Source organism: Xiphophorus couchianus, chromosome 11 (genome assembly GCF_001444195.1).
Source record: "Xiphophorus couchianus chromosome 11, X_couchianus-1.0, whole genome shotgun sequence".
Taxonomy (NCBI): Eukaryota; Metazoa; Chordata; class Actinopteri; order Cyprinodontiformes; family Poeciliidae; genus Xiphophorus; species Xiphophorus couchianus.
The window spans coordinates 15,840,106-15,856,477 of NC_040238.1; the positions used below are offsets into that span (position 1 = coordinate 15,840,106).

At 39.2% G+C, this 16,372-nt stretch overlaps 1 protein-coding gene across 3 annotated transcripts in view; it reads right to left on the bottom strand.

The window, feature by feature from the left end:
- igsf9bb (immunoglobulin superfamily, member 9Bb) overlaps positions 1–16,372 on the bottom strand; it is a 103,437-nt gene that overhangs the window by 48,313 nt on the left and 38,752 nt on the right. For all 3 annotated transcript variants that reach the window (XM_028031923.1, XM_028031922.1, XM_028031924.1), the window contains exons 3-5: positions 9,536–9,682; positions 3,080–3,231; positions 1,719–1,836 (exon numbers count right to left, since the gene is read on the bottom strand). In XM_028031923.1, the coding sequence (XP_027887724.1) occupies positions 1,719–1,836; positions 3,080–3,231; positions 9,536–9,682 (417 nt within the window). The remainder of the gene's footprint in view (positions 1–1,718; positions 1,837–3,079; positions 3,232–9,535; positions 9,683–16,372) is intronic.

Here is a 16,372-nt window from a genome sequence, read left to right on the forward strand (position 1 = left end):
AGTATATATACTTCAGGTTTGATTTAACCCTTACCGACAAAACTACACTATGCTGTAGTTTACACTATGCTGAAAACTACAGGCTGTAGTTCAATTAGCAAGAATGAGAGAAAATATGATGAAGAAATATTCCAGTGGGAAAGAGACTAGAAGTGATTCTAGATAACAAAACAATTTGTGCCTTTAATGACTAAATATATTTTCATGTTAAATCTTAAAAGAGTGATTAGAGATGAAAATATACATCCTGTTAAAAATGACTTACTAAAATAGAGCGGGTGTGTGCAAAGTTTCCTGATGATTTTCTAATCATGACACAAAGAAATTCTCCTGTGAGTGAATGCATTTGTGGTTAAAACAGCAACAAAGAACATGATGATACAATTGAAATTGGTTTACTGCTGAGTTGTATCATTTATTATTGTTTCAGACTGGTTCCAAATATCCCACTGGAAATGAAACAGGGATTCACACACAAAAGAAAACACAAATGTGTAATTTGTTAGAATTTAGCTTCACACAGGGACACACACGCCCACATAGTGAGCCAATGTTGCTGCGTTAAAGTGTTTATCCCATATGCTAGCACTGATTAGCAGCGTGCAGTTTGATACTTGAACATGCAGAGTGCTTCCATCTGCCAGCTAGTCTGAAGGACAACCAGGACTATGTGAGCCTGGTGGTAATGTTGCTGGCGATGGCTGCCAGTGTGTGCCTGTGCCAACCCAGCCTATTTGGAACAAGCTGGGTCCTGAAGATTGGTTGGCTCTGTGGCGTCTGCTGATCTGCTGCTCACTGGCTTTCCGGGAGGCCGTCTATCAATCCGCATTTCCCAGAAATTATACAGGACAGTCATGAATTGTGACCTGACCCCGGCGTTGTGCAACAAATCTTATTGTAACAATGATATTTATGACTCTGCTGGCTGTGGATAACAATCTCTTTGTGGACTCCAAATCTATACAGTACGACGCATACATATGTTTTAAGTACTGTTTAAGACTTAATGAGATCCAAGATCCTGAACATGAACCATAAGCAGCAAGGAAACAGAAAAATCCCACAACTACAGTTAAAGATCACCGTTAAGCCACTGTGGTGTTTGAGACAATCTAACACTTCTAACAATACTCCTTTACCTCTCTTGTACTTTGTTTTGGCTAATTTATTGCTCTGAGTATATTGGCCTATTCTCAGTCTATATATTCCAGTGAAAGATTAATCAAATACAAAATTTGCAGACATTTCAATAATGGAGTCATCACGATTACTCCGACGAAGTGTTTCAGCCCTACTATAAATACCCAGAAAACATAATTATATACTATTGCTGAATTTTCACTAGGAATGAAGGCCAATTATTTGATGTAAAAGTGTATGGAAAGGATTCAGTTATTGGACTGGTTGCCTTGCTAGGTCATCAGTCCGTCACAGGGCAACACAGACGCACAGGACTAACAAGCATGAATTTAGAGAGGCATGTTTTTGAACTGAGGAAGGAAGCCTGAGTACCGAGACAGAAGACACACATCCACATGGAAAAACATACAAACTCCAGGCAGAAAGATTTCAGGATGGGATTCAAACTCATGGCTCTCTTGGTGCAAAGTAACACAGTGTGGACAGCTTCTCATTATGTCTGTGTTTAAATGAAGGCAAAAATATGCAAGAGTGATGGAATTTGTGAAAAAGTGAATCGGTGAAAACCATGCGCCAACCTTGTACTAGCAGCCTTGTTGTGTGTATGGCCTCTCCCTGGGAGCTAAAGGCTCGGCACGTGTAGGCCCCGCGATCTTCCCGGGTGATGGATAGCACCGTCAAATTCCCATCAGACACCTACAAGCATTAAATAATGTTTAGCTTTCAAAAACAGGTCATTACTATGGAGTAACCTGGCTTAAGTCAAGTTAAGTCATGTTTGTATGTATTTCAGCAATAAGGCAGTTCGAGGTGCTTTACACCATAAAAACATCAGTCAGTTATCAATTATGAAACAAGCAATAAACTCTTAATCTACAATCACACCTCTCCAAAAACGTACAGCACACATTCAAAAGTTTTGAACTGTGATTTGTTTTCTTTTACAGAAGAGACAAAATAAAATTCCTGTTCACCATTGTCAACTCCAAAGGAGTCACTGAACTGGTTTATAAAGCCTAAAGCTAAAATAGACGCAGGCGATATGTTGAATATATTTGGTGTATTCAGAGTAAAGTCAAACAAAAACATAAAAATTTGATGATATTAAATGATTATTTTTCTTCAATGTATGTGTGTTTTTCCCTAACATCAGTAACTTGCACCATGTCGTTTTGCGGCGGGACACATGAAAGGAGTTCCTGTCCGCGGACCTACACTACATCCCAGGAGGATTGACTTCTCCGTTCCCTTGCAGAAGAACTCCTGATCCCTGCTGAAACAAGCTTCTGTCCAATACCAGAGGTCAAATAAATCACCCAGTGTCTGGCTGAGTTGTAGTGCTTTCTGGTCCGGTCTTTAAGCATTATCCTGGATCCTCATTAATAACTATAATCTGTCAGGGCGTCGCTTAATGCATCGGTAGGACCGGCACACAGAGGCAATAGTTCTGGGTTCGATTCCCCACCTCAAGACCTATGATGCATGTCTTCCTCTCTTATTTCTCTTCTTCTTGATTGTGATTGTGACCAACTAAAACTTTATCAACCCCGTGTCTACCTGAACAAAAACCTACTGATTCATACACCTTAGTAGAGTTCGTGTGTATGACTCTTGATTCGACCAATCGGTTTTCTAAAATTTTGTCTAACGTAGCCAGCATCTGGTTTCTTTATGGCCCAGATGTCTTTTATGACTTCCTGGCCATAGAGGACTTTGGCATAATTGTTGCATGCTCTTGGAATGGCATATCTTTCTTTCATTAATACCATTATGTGAAGGCAACAACTTCCACTGTGTGTCATTGGCAAACATCAATCCCTGTTGTGCAATATCCATGTCAGTTGGTCTATCCTGTTAATAGTAACAATTTTAGATCCATCCTAAAAACAAGCCCACATCCCAGGTGGATAGATGGAACCGAATGGCACCGAACATCTACCTTGTACTTGGCACTGCTGATCAGAAGCCTGCCTTCTCGCAGCCAGCTGACAGAGGGTTTTGGGTTGCCGAACGCCGTGCAGCTCAACGTGATGCTCCTCCGTTCCTTGGCCTCGACATACTGAGGTGGTGTGTCTGTGAATGTGGGAGGGGCTGAGGAGACACAGGACAGGAATGACATGAACTACATGAGGAACCAGTAGGGACCATTCTTACATCACTAACATAATGCAGGATCTATGTATATTTTGTCTTCATGTCGGTCTAAAGCTCACTAAAACATCCAAACCTTCAGAAACACTTTTGAAGACTTCTGACAAGTGCGAGAGATGACAGAAGTAGTAACACCTCTTAGGTTTTCACAATTTGTCCACAAACTTCAGTACATTTTATATGAGTAGCACATAGACAAAATAAAAATAAAAAATTATTTTCAATATTTTTAAAACCTTCCACATGCTAAATAAACACTACATTGAATTTGTGTTTTGCCTGAACTCTAAATAAAAGCCACTAAAGTTTGTTCCTGTAATTTAAGGAGCCCAGATCTGTAGATGGCAAAGAACGGATGCTTCCCTTCAAGCCTGAAAGAGCTTCAGAGCTTCTGCCAGTAAGAATGGGATGAGCTGCCTACATCCAACTGCAGGGCTTACTACAAAGACTTTAAGCTCAAATGCTGACAGAAGCACAAAGGATCAAGTTAAGAGTTGAGACTCTTTCATATTTGAGACAATTCATGGTTTGAATAGTTTTATTAAATATATTTAAAACAATTCATTTTGGTTCTAGGTGTTGCTCTGGTTTATGTGCACTTGTCTGCCAAGGCTTCTGCTGCAGTAATGTAATTTCACAAAGATCTTAAGAAAAGTCCAGCCTTTCAGGTGGATTTACTCTGCTGGATACCAACCCTGATGTTAATCCCTTGTGTGACTGTCATTAGGACAGAACATAGTCTTCTATAACTTTTCAGAGGGATAGAGCCTCTGAAAAGTCCTGGTCAGAGAAAAAGAAGAAAAAGTCAATCATCCACCGTGCCAAATGAGCCCCGTCTTCGACACAACCAACACGCCCCAAATATGGGTTTGTACAGATTAGAATGTTCACAAAGTTTTTAAGTGTTCATATGAGTTCAAGTGTGTGAAAACGTGGTCTGAAAACTACCTACCGTTTTATATGTGGGTAAAGCTAGTTTAGTGAGACGAGTTTAGTGTGTCGGCCTCCAACTGGACTACAGGATAAGTTCAGTTGTGGGCTGGGATTCCATCTTCCCAGCTGCGCAGTTGTTTATCTCACCAGATTGTTCAACAAGGTTTGAGTTAATCCAAGTTTATCAGAGTTAATCCAAGGTCACCCAAGTCCACCTGGTCAATTCCAAGATAATTTTACGCTGAAACAGATGAAAACGTCCCCCATTGCTGATTGTCTCCTTCCAGGAGTGTAGAGAAAATCAGTGTATCTTTGCTCCGTGGCCACAACTGGTCAAACGTAATTGTGTAACTTCCATGACGGATGCAGCTACTCTGGGAGTATTCACAGACAACACAAAGTGGGACAGAAATATAGTGGAAAGAAATATGAATATATATAGTCTTTTTTCCCCCAGGCTACACCAGCAGACAGGTTCGCTACAACATTGAGGACTAGAGACTTGAGTTTGCCATGGAAGTAGCTGGTGAACCATTTATGTTGATTTGGCTGTATGTTCTGGTTTATTATCATACTGCAACACATGTTCTGTTTTATGGCAAGGAGCCGATGATTTTTATTAAAGATGTCCTGGTATTTTACACGGTCTCTGATGTTATGCATTTTAACAAGCTTCACTGATCCTTGGGAACAGAAACTGGTTAAAGCATCACAGATCCTCCATCATAGCTTTCCGGATATCCATCCTTTGTTTCACAGCCGACCCACATGAAGTATTTGTGGATGGACTTTATGGAAGACATTTTGAAATAAAGGTGTGAGCCTGGACTGCTACAATCTTCAAGGACATGACATGTTTTTTTTCTTAGGAAAAAAAAAAAGTTGTGTATTAAAGACATTTATCAAAACTAGATGTCTTTTTGTGACAGTACATGTAAAACTGAACATATATATATAGTATATATATATGATTCATCTTGTAATATTTTTGTTCTCTTTTCTGTAAAAGACGGCGCTTTTTATAGTGCGGCAGCGGTTTTGTAAAACCCTTCTACTAGATCCTCTGGTCTGCTCAGGATAGCTGGGATTATAAACAGGGATGATTATTAATAACAAGCGAGCTATCGTCCGAGCCAAACACAGTTACATTTATTCAATCTCTCTGTTTTACCCCAGTTCAACTCTGCTCCATCTGCATTTACAAGATGATATCATCCACGATTCAAGCATAATTTAAACCAACATTCAAATCTCAGACTAATCAACTTAGGCCTGAAGCTAATCTTCTTACAAGCATAATCCCATAGCTTCTCATATGCTAACATGATATTCCATGCGCTGCCATGAGCCAGGGCAGTGCTAATTCCAGGCCTCACATTCTGTCACCGCAAACTGCCTGCGACCCTGCAACGTGTAACTGAGGAACCAGACCAAAACGTTATAATAAAGCATGTATTATGTTGGAAACTGTAAATGGCAAAATGAAGATGGGTGTGCATTAAAGTGTGGATAACATAATGCATCACATATACATAAATATGAAGAAGTTTGGACACAACACATAAGACAGCTAACACACTGATGAGATGTACACAAGTACTAAATTCATTGTTTATTCATTAGCATGAACATTAGCATGACTGTTAATTTAGATGCATCTTTTCTTTTTCTTTTTTATTAATTAAGTTTGGACTAAAATCACAGAAATATTTTTCTTCTGCTTCATAAATATAGTTCTCTGATTCAAACAATGTTTTTTCTACGACTATTTTTGTTGGCTGACCGAGACTCTCCAGGGTCTATGGACGCCTAACACACAGAAAGGGAGATATAGCCAGAAATATGGCTAAAACACAGTGGGAATCACACTCACAACTCCAGGCTTCTGAATATTGTTATTCTATTTGGAGTGAAGATCCGATGAGGTTAACAGAAACCAAACTAGACATCATGCAAAATAAATAAATTTTAAAAATCCAGCTTTCTTTCACTTACTTTCTGTAAGTTTTAAAACGTGAGAACGTTTTAACTTCAGTTAGCATATAAAGTGAGACACCAATGTTTTCAAGCATAGTCATATTCCTTTTTAAAGGCGAGATTCAATTTAGGAAAACTTGAACAACTGAATGTAACTATCTGCCAGATCAGGTTTACAAAACTGAAACATTTAATATTGTGGCTTTCACTAAGAGTCAGTGGGGTGTTTAGTCATGCTGAGGGCTTAGGAAAAGAACCGGGCTCAACATTATAAGGCAGCACCATGTGGAGTCCAACAACGGCTAACCGAGTCTAGAGGGGATGTGACCAGAAGAAGGAAGAAGAAGAGTTGTCAGCTTGACGAAAGAGAACCACGAGCTCTAATCTATTTTCATCTAAACAGAAATCTATATGCAGCACTTACTCTTCAGTGACAACAAGGCTGACAGTTCAAAAACACGGACAAGCTATGATGTTTGACAATGTGGATTTCAGACGAGCGACTATAAATAGAAGTGCAGAACCCTTAGCATTTAAGAACCTATCTGCGGAACTCATAAGAAGAATTGTCCATGTTTTTGTGATGTGGAAAGACGAGAAAAGCTTAAACAAACCGGTGATGCTGTTTCCCAGGTGATGCAGATGGTTTTCCTGGTGCTAGCAGAGCTTTAAGGAGAGTTACCACTGAGGGAGCATGTGTACTCTGAGGTTCTGACTGGCTTACAGTGGTTGTGTTGTTTTGACACCATATAAACACTAAGATATTCTCAGGAATTAAATTGTCCTAAATTTAAAATTATATATCTGTCATAACATGTAATAAAAAATAATTACATCAAAATGCATCTACTAATACATCTTGGTTAAGAGCCAGACTAATAATAGATGTGTTTGCATGTTGGCTGCTCACAAAGCATTAAGCAACAAGAAATTATTCAACTATTCGCATAATAAATCAAAAATGAGCTCAATAAATTCTATTCCAATTAGTTGTATTTGTTAGAGGGCAATTTTGTTTAGAATCCATTCGATTTATGGTTTCAGTTGTGCATGATTTTTATTTCCCATTTATTTTTTTTGTTTTTAGTTGTGTTTTATTTTGGATATTTAAAATGTCTTCCACTTCAATACTGGGATGTCCCGTACAACATTTTTAAGTCTTACACTATCAATAAATTACTTTAAAATTGTTTAAATTGACAACATTTTGTTTATTGCAATAATTTCTGGGACAAGTTATCATCCAATAAAATGTATCGTGACAGTCCAAGGCATACTTTATGCCACAATCATTATGTTAGCTGAAAATGATCTCAAAACAACATTATTGTTTATCGCAATAAATTCTAAAACTATTGGACAATCTATTGTCCATATACTGTACATTTGTATTGTGACAGGCCTGCAAAGCATGTGGAATAAGGCCACCAAACAGAGCTGATCTCAGTTGTTTTTGGTGTAGTAACACCACAGACTGATGTCATGTGACTAAAGTGCTGCAGGTCAAGTCTGGTTTAGTGACAGAAAGCTGAAGGGCACGGAGAAAATGACAGGAAGGGGAACGAGGCAGAGGAAACCCGAGGCTTCACACAGAACAGAGAACAGCAGAAGTGAGTCGAAGGGATGCAGGGAAGAGAGAAATTCTGAAGAAACTGAGTTAATGTGCCTTGACCCCAGGGGTAGGCGCCAGCAACACATATAGGATAATACACCATATGTGTTACCACAGTAACAAGTGTCCTAGAGCGTCTGATTAGAGGATGATGGAGGCTTTAGCTGGCAAATGAGGGGATGGATATTTCGTACTGAGTGGAGTATGAGGAGTACAACTCTAGAGTCTGGTACTTGTCTGGTGTTCTCGTCTAGAAACAGTGTATGTAACGCAGCGTGGAAGTGCAGGTTGGATGACAGGGAGGAGCTCTGTGACAGCAGCTTTCATGTGACCTGCGCTGCAAACTAACCCAGTCGTATGTCCAACTGTGTCAGTTTTCAGAGAACTGTTAAACGGCTCCACCTTGCTAGTTATCTGCTGACACACAGGAAGTAACATTCCACTGTGTCTACCTACTGCAAAATATTCATAGCCCATGAACCTTTTACATTTTTGTCACATAGCCACAAATGTCAAGGTTTCATTAGGCTTTTTGTGAAAAACTGAAATAAAATAGGTCACGTTTGTGAAGAAAAAATAAATTGAGACACCTTTTTTTTCTCCAAATATTTGTAAAGAGAAATTGGACATGCAATGTGATGTGCATTTCTATTGAAAACTCCCTACCAGCTGCAAGTCCTTTGGAATATGTCTCCAGCAGCTTCACACATCCACAGACCTGACTGTGCTCACATCTACAAAAACGAATCGAACAAAGAGGGAAAACAAACCAGCTCAACCTTTAGTTTCCTGCTGCACAAAGCAAAATTTTTGTTACATTGGACCAGAGTACCTTCTTCCACATGTTTGGTGTGTCCTCCACGTGGCTTGTGGCAAACTGCAAATGGTCTTCTTGGCGTTTTTTAAACCATAGCTCTCCTCTTACTCTTTTTTTAATAAGACCTAGAGTTGTGGACTGCAGAACTGAAGTTATGTTGAAATGTGTACCCACATGGACCATTGAACATGGCTGATTAACTATGGGTCTTCCTAATGTTGTCCTTACCCAGCCTGTCAGTCAAGGTTAATGTCCTTCTTTTGGTAGGTTTACTAGTTGTGCCACACGTTTTCGATTTTAAGACGACAGATTGAACAGAGCTCTGTAATTTAGTTGACTTCTGAAGGCAATTGGATGCACTATATTTTATATGGAGGTATCAGAATAAAGGGGATTAAAGCATCCTGTAAAACTTGTAAAAAAAAAAAACGTATGCCTTTCACACCACAGTTAGGCATTAGTTTGTTTTGTTTATCACACAAAATAACACATCTATTGAATTTTGTGGTTGTATGGCCCTGTAGCACAACTTGTGTGAAGAATGGAGCGGTACAACTCAATATCTGATTTAAACTCATTGGATTTCATAATGGTTTGGAACTGTAAACGGCAAAAAAATAAATAAAAGAAGTTCGAAACAAACTAATACATAATTTTTCCTCTTCTAGGAATTTTATGAAAAAACTGTAAAGTTGACTCATTGTTCTGCATGTGTATAGCTATGTACATACAGTGCGCATGGAGCGCTACTTGGTTTTCTGTTTCACGAGAGCTCTGTTATCTTTTGGAGGAGAGAGTGGGAGCAACCAGTAAGGTATTGGGTACTTAAATAACAATAATAAATAAGTTTCCCACATCTTTAGACTGAACAGCTCGAATAAAGCATGATGCCCAATGTTTCCTACCGTTGACAGTTAGATGCACCCAGCTGCCGTTGTGGAAGGTGTCATACTGCTGCTCCAGCATGAGCACTTTACACTCGTACCAGCCTTGGTCGTCTGAACGCAAGTTCTCTATCTGCAGGGACGACTTGCCGTGCAGACGGGCCCGACCTGGACGAAACAGAAGGAGATCAGGTGTCAACAGAGAGGGAAACGGTGAAGTACGAACAGTTGGGGGGTAAATTATAGAAGATAGTCAAAGACGTTAAGGGAGCTGAATGGACGGATGAACAAAGGTCTATTTATAGAGATGAGAGACAAAAAGTACCAGACAAAAACGGAATAAACATTTGTCAGAGGGTTGGATGAAGTCTCAGCGTCTTATTGAAACATCACAACACATAAAGCCGGTTTCTAAGGACACTGTGGAGTGTAAACATCAGACATCAAAGCTGCAGTTGGATACACAGAGCAATCTATCATTTACGTATCCCTGAGATGCCCTGTTTTCCATGAGTGTGGTGCTCTATTTTAAAAGACGCACTCAGGCAAGGACAGGTCGTTACTCCCTTAGAGGGATGGGGAGAAGCCAACATGACAACATGCTTAAGATGGATGGTAACCCTTGGGGTTACTCACAATCCATCAGGACAGATATTAGCTTTGGAGTTGGTAAGTAGAGTCAGGAGTAGCTGGATTCCACTATTACAGATCACAGATCAAAAGCTGAGACTGGGGTTAGCAAGCTGCTCCAGGCAATCAGGCAACTGGATCAAAACAGATGGAAGCAAAGGCAAAACAAAGGGCTTCCAGAGTTCCAGCATTAATCCCCTCACTGCCCAGTTGGAGGGTGTTTCTCAGTGCAATTTAAGAAACATGCATAAATGTCAAGACTTGATTATTATAGTAATTTTAAGTAATGCAGGAAGCTAAGAATATACAGTAAGTGTGGCACCAGGGCAGCTTATGTCAGATTCTGCTTTTTTCTGAAATCCGTTTTTTGTTTTTTGCTTTGTCGTTTATGCTGCTAATTTAGATACAACTGGAGTCAGACTTCTGTGTTAACAGTTTCCAACTAAAAGGAAGAAGAATGTCGATGTCACACAGCGGCGCGATGCGATAATGGACGCTATATGGATGGATTTTAAAGTTACCCAGCAATGCTACGTCACAACATCATAATAAAGAAAAAGCACAACTAATAGTAATGAATCCAATGTTGGGGAGCTTTGACTGCTCCTTCTGTAAAAAAGTCCTGATTGTGAAGGAATCTGCTTCAATGACACAGACTTCTTTCATAATTGCATAATTATAATTTTTAGCCATTGTTTACATCCGGATTTACAGAGTCTTGCTTCTTCTGGTGCAAAATTAAAACACTCAACTTAAAAGTTGGATGAAATGTGATGTGCCAGTTTTGTCTGCAGATCCTTTGAAAATTATCAGTTACGTATCTGATCATTATGGAAGTGGCAGAAATGGGATATTTTTGGAGAAGTGAAGACATCCGAACTGAGCTGTTCAAACTGCTCTGAAAAAGTCAGACATAGGTCACAAAAGAAAGACAAAAAAACCCGAATTTGCCTGCAGTGTAGTTCCACATAACATATCTGCACCAATGAGAAAACCATTAAGAAAACTATGAGCTTCTATTTGTCTAGTTTCCATTCATTGCTGTTTTCTTTGTGACTGAAACAAGACAGAAGAGGGATGGCTTGCTGCTTATTTATGCTAGGCTATTTATTTCATACCGATGAGCCTTAAACGCTAATTATTTCTACACTAAAACTGTAAAGATAATTTGGCTTCACTTGGCACTTTCAGTTCTTATTGGCTGAGTGTTAATTTTATATTAAAGCATTAAAGCAAATGAGAAGCCACGCTCTAGTGAGTCTACATGAACGCAGTACTAATGTGTGACTCACTGTAAACTATCATCTAAGATTCCTTTTGAGAGTGGAGTTCCCCTGGCTGCAGATGGTGGTAAAATACCAGAGAGAAAATTCACAGCATGACTGAAAATACCATTAAAATCTTGATTTTAACTCTATTTATACAAAGTAATACAGATTAAAGAGACAGCAGAAAAACGACATAAAATACTGGAGAGAAGTATTTGACCTCTTTTCGTGTTAGTTTTTTTTTTTTTTTTTTGCCATGCTTAATGTTTCTGATAATCAAATTACCAAAAAAAACAGGTAAATAGAAAATTCACTTTTCAGTGATCCTTTCATTTTCTAAGGGGAAAACAATTATTGATTAATGAAGAATGGGCCAAAATTACTCCACGCCAAAAGGATAAAATTCTCTGCTCGATGGTAGCTGTTGCAATTTTTCTCTTTAAAAAGTGTACTTTGAATTTTGTTTAATTTTGTCTGATGTTAAAATTTGTTTCATGATCGGAAACATTTCGGTGTGACGAGCACCAAGAAGAAGAAATCTGCAAGGGGACAAATCCTTAAACATCGCTGGACATTTCCACAGACGATTTCTTTACCAGTTTACAGCAGACAGGTCAAGCTTACCAAAGACGGGAGTAGCATCCTATTATGTGTTACATTTTTTAACAATACTTCCAAAATGATTCAAATCAGTGTGAAAAGTTGGTTGATTTCCATTCTGAAATATCCAGACATTGTCAGGTTACTAAAATTAAAAGCATGAATATGTTTATGTCTGGGTTCTGAACAGATGGCTCGTTCATGGACTTAAACTAGTGTAAAACACTAGCATATTTGTGGCTTGCGTACTGATAATGGCATAGCTGCAGACAAATTCCAATTAACTGTGTGGCCTGAGAGTTTAAACTATTACTACCAGGGGACTCTGTAAAACCCTGAACAAGAATCCTTGATCCCTTAAAGCTCGAGGGGGCTGATAACGAGATCTTGGGAGACACCACGGCTCTGTAAGCTGCCTGGCTTGCTTTAAATTCTGCAGGACAAAAAAAAAATAAAAAATCACATGTGGTAATAGCTAAACCTTAGTTGCCCCTGAAGGCCACTATGAAATATTGCAAAGGCCTGAGATGTTTTAACAAGGCGATGGACTGCAATAAAACGCCGCAGCCATAAACTGATGATCATTGCTAAGAAAACTAGAAAACCGACAGACCGTGAAAACATTTGAGTAGCACACCCAAAGCCAAAGAACAAAAATAACAGCAATAACTGCTATTATGTTTAATTGTGTTCATGATATTTGATTTCAAGTTATTGGAGCCAAGTTGCAGCATCTAAATTTGAAGTAATAAGTTACTAGTTGTCTGCTTTCCTGCAGTTAGCTAATTACTTAAATAAATATATTTTCTATCGTTTTCATTTGATGTAAATACAATTCAGGTTTTCTTTAGGGGGGCGGGGGGAACTAACAGCTAGCTTACTGCAACGCAAGACCAAAGTGGAATTCTGCAATCTATCTTAAGATAATTGTCAAAACTGTCATAGGTTTATGAAGGTGCTCTTTAATACAATTTTGTGCTATTCAAGTGCATTTGTTCTATTTCAGGTATTTGCTCTGACTGTTTATCCTAAGAGCATGTTGAACACGAAAGATCTTTGGTATCATGTTCAGTCGTGGACTTCAACATAAATAACTGCTTCACGCAAATCTTTTGCAAGTTTAACAAAAAGAACTTCAGAGAAGAACCAATCTACCTTCACTCACAGCTAAGAAGAGATATACCGTGGTTTTAAAAAGTTATCATTTCAAGAACATTATATTTTCCCGGCATACTGCTCCTACAGTTTAAAGTCCCTTTAATAAATTGCTAGTGAAAGTGAAGGGAGTCACCGATCCCGCCATTCTTCTGTTTGCAAGAACAACAACCAGCTCCTTGGCAGGTTCTGGGTTTGAAACTAATTGATGCTGCCTATTACTGGTGTTAAGGAACATTTTGAAAGTAGTCGAAAAGCTAAAAGTGATGTTTGAAGTTAGAAACATCATGGTGTGGGCTGTCTTCAGTTAACGGTATTGGTAGACTTCATATGACTGAAGGAAGACTGAATGGGGAAGTGTACCAGAACACCTTGATATGAATCCAAATATGGAACAAGTGTGGATTTCCAAGCAAAATAATTGTCATAAATGCACAGCCAAGGAGACCTTTAATAGGGTCAAGATACAAATAAAAAATAATTTAAGAAAAAATTGCTACAATATAATTATCCTTGTATTTATCTATAGTCGCATGATTTCTGCAATAATGATTTTTTTTACACAGACCTGTGAAAACCGCTGCTCAAGTTCTCACTACAAACAGGAAGGTAGAGCACATCCCTCCAGTTCTTACACTGGCTCCCTGCAGCTCAGAGAATAGGCTTTAAAATGCTCCTGTTCATAAATCACTGAATGACTTGGCACCAAAACACATTAGAGCTCTGTTGCTGTTGCATCAGACTATTCAGATCTTCTGGTTCTGGTCTGCTCTGCATCCCCAGAACCAGAACCAAACGTGGAGAAGCAGCATTCACTAGTCTGCAAACAAACGTACAGAAAAGTGCAAAACAGTTGAAACTCTGAGCTGTGTACATCAACGAGCTGCTTGCGTTATGCTGACGCAATGTTGGCATCCGGGTCCCTAAATCTTTCAAAAATGTGAAACCAGTTCAGATTTCAACTCTGACCCAGACATTCAATATCAATTCTACTCTATGTTTTTTTTACGACTTCAATCCGCACTTAATCGTTGCTTGTTTCCAGGCCGCACTTTGCTGACAATGGACCGGTAATTGTGGTGGTACTGCAAACTTGTTTATCCATGTGATCCTACATTGACAGACGCATAACTTTCCAACGCAGTTTGATTTTATTTCATCTAAGTTTTTTTTTTTTTTTGCTTTTGTTTTTTTGTCGGGGAGTGTGTAAGGGAGAACTGCTCTCCCTCGACTTCAGGAATTTTATCTGATGCGACCGGCTTTGGTTTTGTGTCAGACAGTTGTGATTCCGATGTCGGCCTGATATTGTTGCTTTGCCTGACTGCGCTCTGAATTGACTCCTTATTTGATCAAAACCAGCAGCGCTGCATGCTCAGCAGCTTTATTGATCTCATGCAGCACTGCATGTGGAGCAGACAATTAGATTTTAAACACACAGCAGGTAGAAAGATCCGAAATAGTATTATTATACAGAATAGGGTAGATGGGGAAAGAAACATATGATATTGGGGTGTAGACTGTGGGTCAGGTCACATGCTTATTGGTTGTTTTTCTGGGCAATTCTAGTATTTTATAAATAATATTGCAAAAATAAAACTTTCATGTATTTACAAAGTGCAGTTTTCACGTTTATGTTTCAGGAAAATGTAAATATCAGACCGATACACAGCGCTGGCAAACAGGGAACAGATTTGGGTGGAAAACCCCTGGTAACTGGCTCTAAAGGAAAAGCATTGATTGGAAAACTCCCTACTTGTGCTGCTAATGTAAGGCCTAAAATATTCAACAGTGCTTTTCATGACACAAGAAACAGCAGCAAATCGAAGCCACCATCTCAAAGATATGACGATGATGTGCCGAGCGCACAAAGGACCGTTTCATTCTATAAAAGTGGCAGCGAGTTACTGCATAATGCCTCCATGTCATTTGACTGCAGCAGTAAAATTAAAGGCACCAGTAAAAACAGAAAAGATCCATTTAGACCGCAAGCGCTGATACGGCCGATTGTGGTTAGAAGTCACAGAGGGGTTTTGGTGGCATTTAAAACGAACACTCTAAAATCTCACTAGCCTTGTTTTGTCTCCACACTCCATTAACTACACAAAATCACAATTATGTCATTATCACACACAAAATCCAGTGTGGGCAAACTTAAAAGCCTCTTCTTTCACTAATGAACTCAGCAGCGTGTAATCCCACAACAGTAATTATTCAGCTCAAGCAAAATCCAGTTCTTTGAGGAGCGAGGAACGTTTACCAGAGCAAATAAGAGAAGAAGAATATGTGCTGGTTGAGACTGAAGTCAGAGAGTCTCTTTCATATGTGTAACGTAGAGGGAGGGAGCGTGCGGAAAGTCATTAACAGACAATAGCAATAATCTCAAACTATCTTGGGAAGGAAATCAAATATGTTAAACCGACAGCAGGGTTAAGTGGTCTCAAAATACCTGACCTATGTTGAGAATAAAAGGAAACCAACTCAAATCAGAACCTTAGTACGCTTAAAGGGGCAATATTAGGTTTTTTCCAACCACATTGTCCTATTTTATAGCACAATCAAGTTACCATGTTACCTTCAGTTGTTTATGAAAATGCTCTATATATCAAATATGACTTAAAAGAAATGTAACTTTGTAAGTTAAGGCCTTGAAATCGTAAAAGCTCCTGCTCTTTTGAAATTCTGCAGTCAGGAAGTTGTCGCATCATCGCAGCTCTAACAACCCTTTAACGTTTTTACTAGCGTTTCACTGAGATGCAGCTCATATGATGAATTCAGCAGATTCCCAGTTCCTCCAGGAGTTTTCCAATTGCTGCTGGCTAGTCTGAAGGAGTTGAGTGGGGAAGTTGCAGGGCAGAGGCGCTCTGTGAGCCGGAAGCTCTAAAACCTGGAAGCTTGGAAACTGAGGAAGACCTGCACCTCGAAGGCGGCACTTGGTCCACCCAGGTGTTTTTCACAGCTGAATGGTTGCCATGGGAGATTCAAGAATTTCTCTAACATGCATGAAGGAATAAAGGCAACAATCTGGGTATGTTTGTGATGAGAGAATAACATTATAACATGATGTAAAGTTCAAAAAAGTGTATTTTTACATAATACTGCCCCTTTGAGAAATGCTCAGAAATGGTGAAAGAAGTGAGGCTGGAAACCTCCCTGTTTCAGAGCCTTTTACAGCAACAATCAGCCCATCCAGCATCTGTGAGTCAGT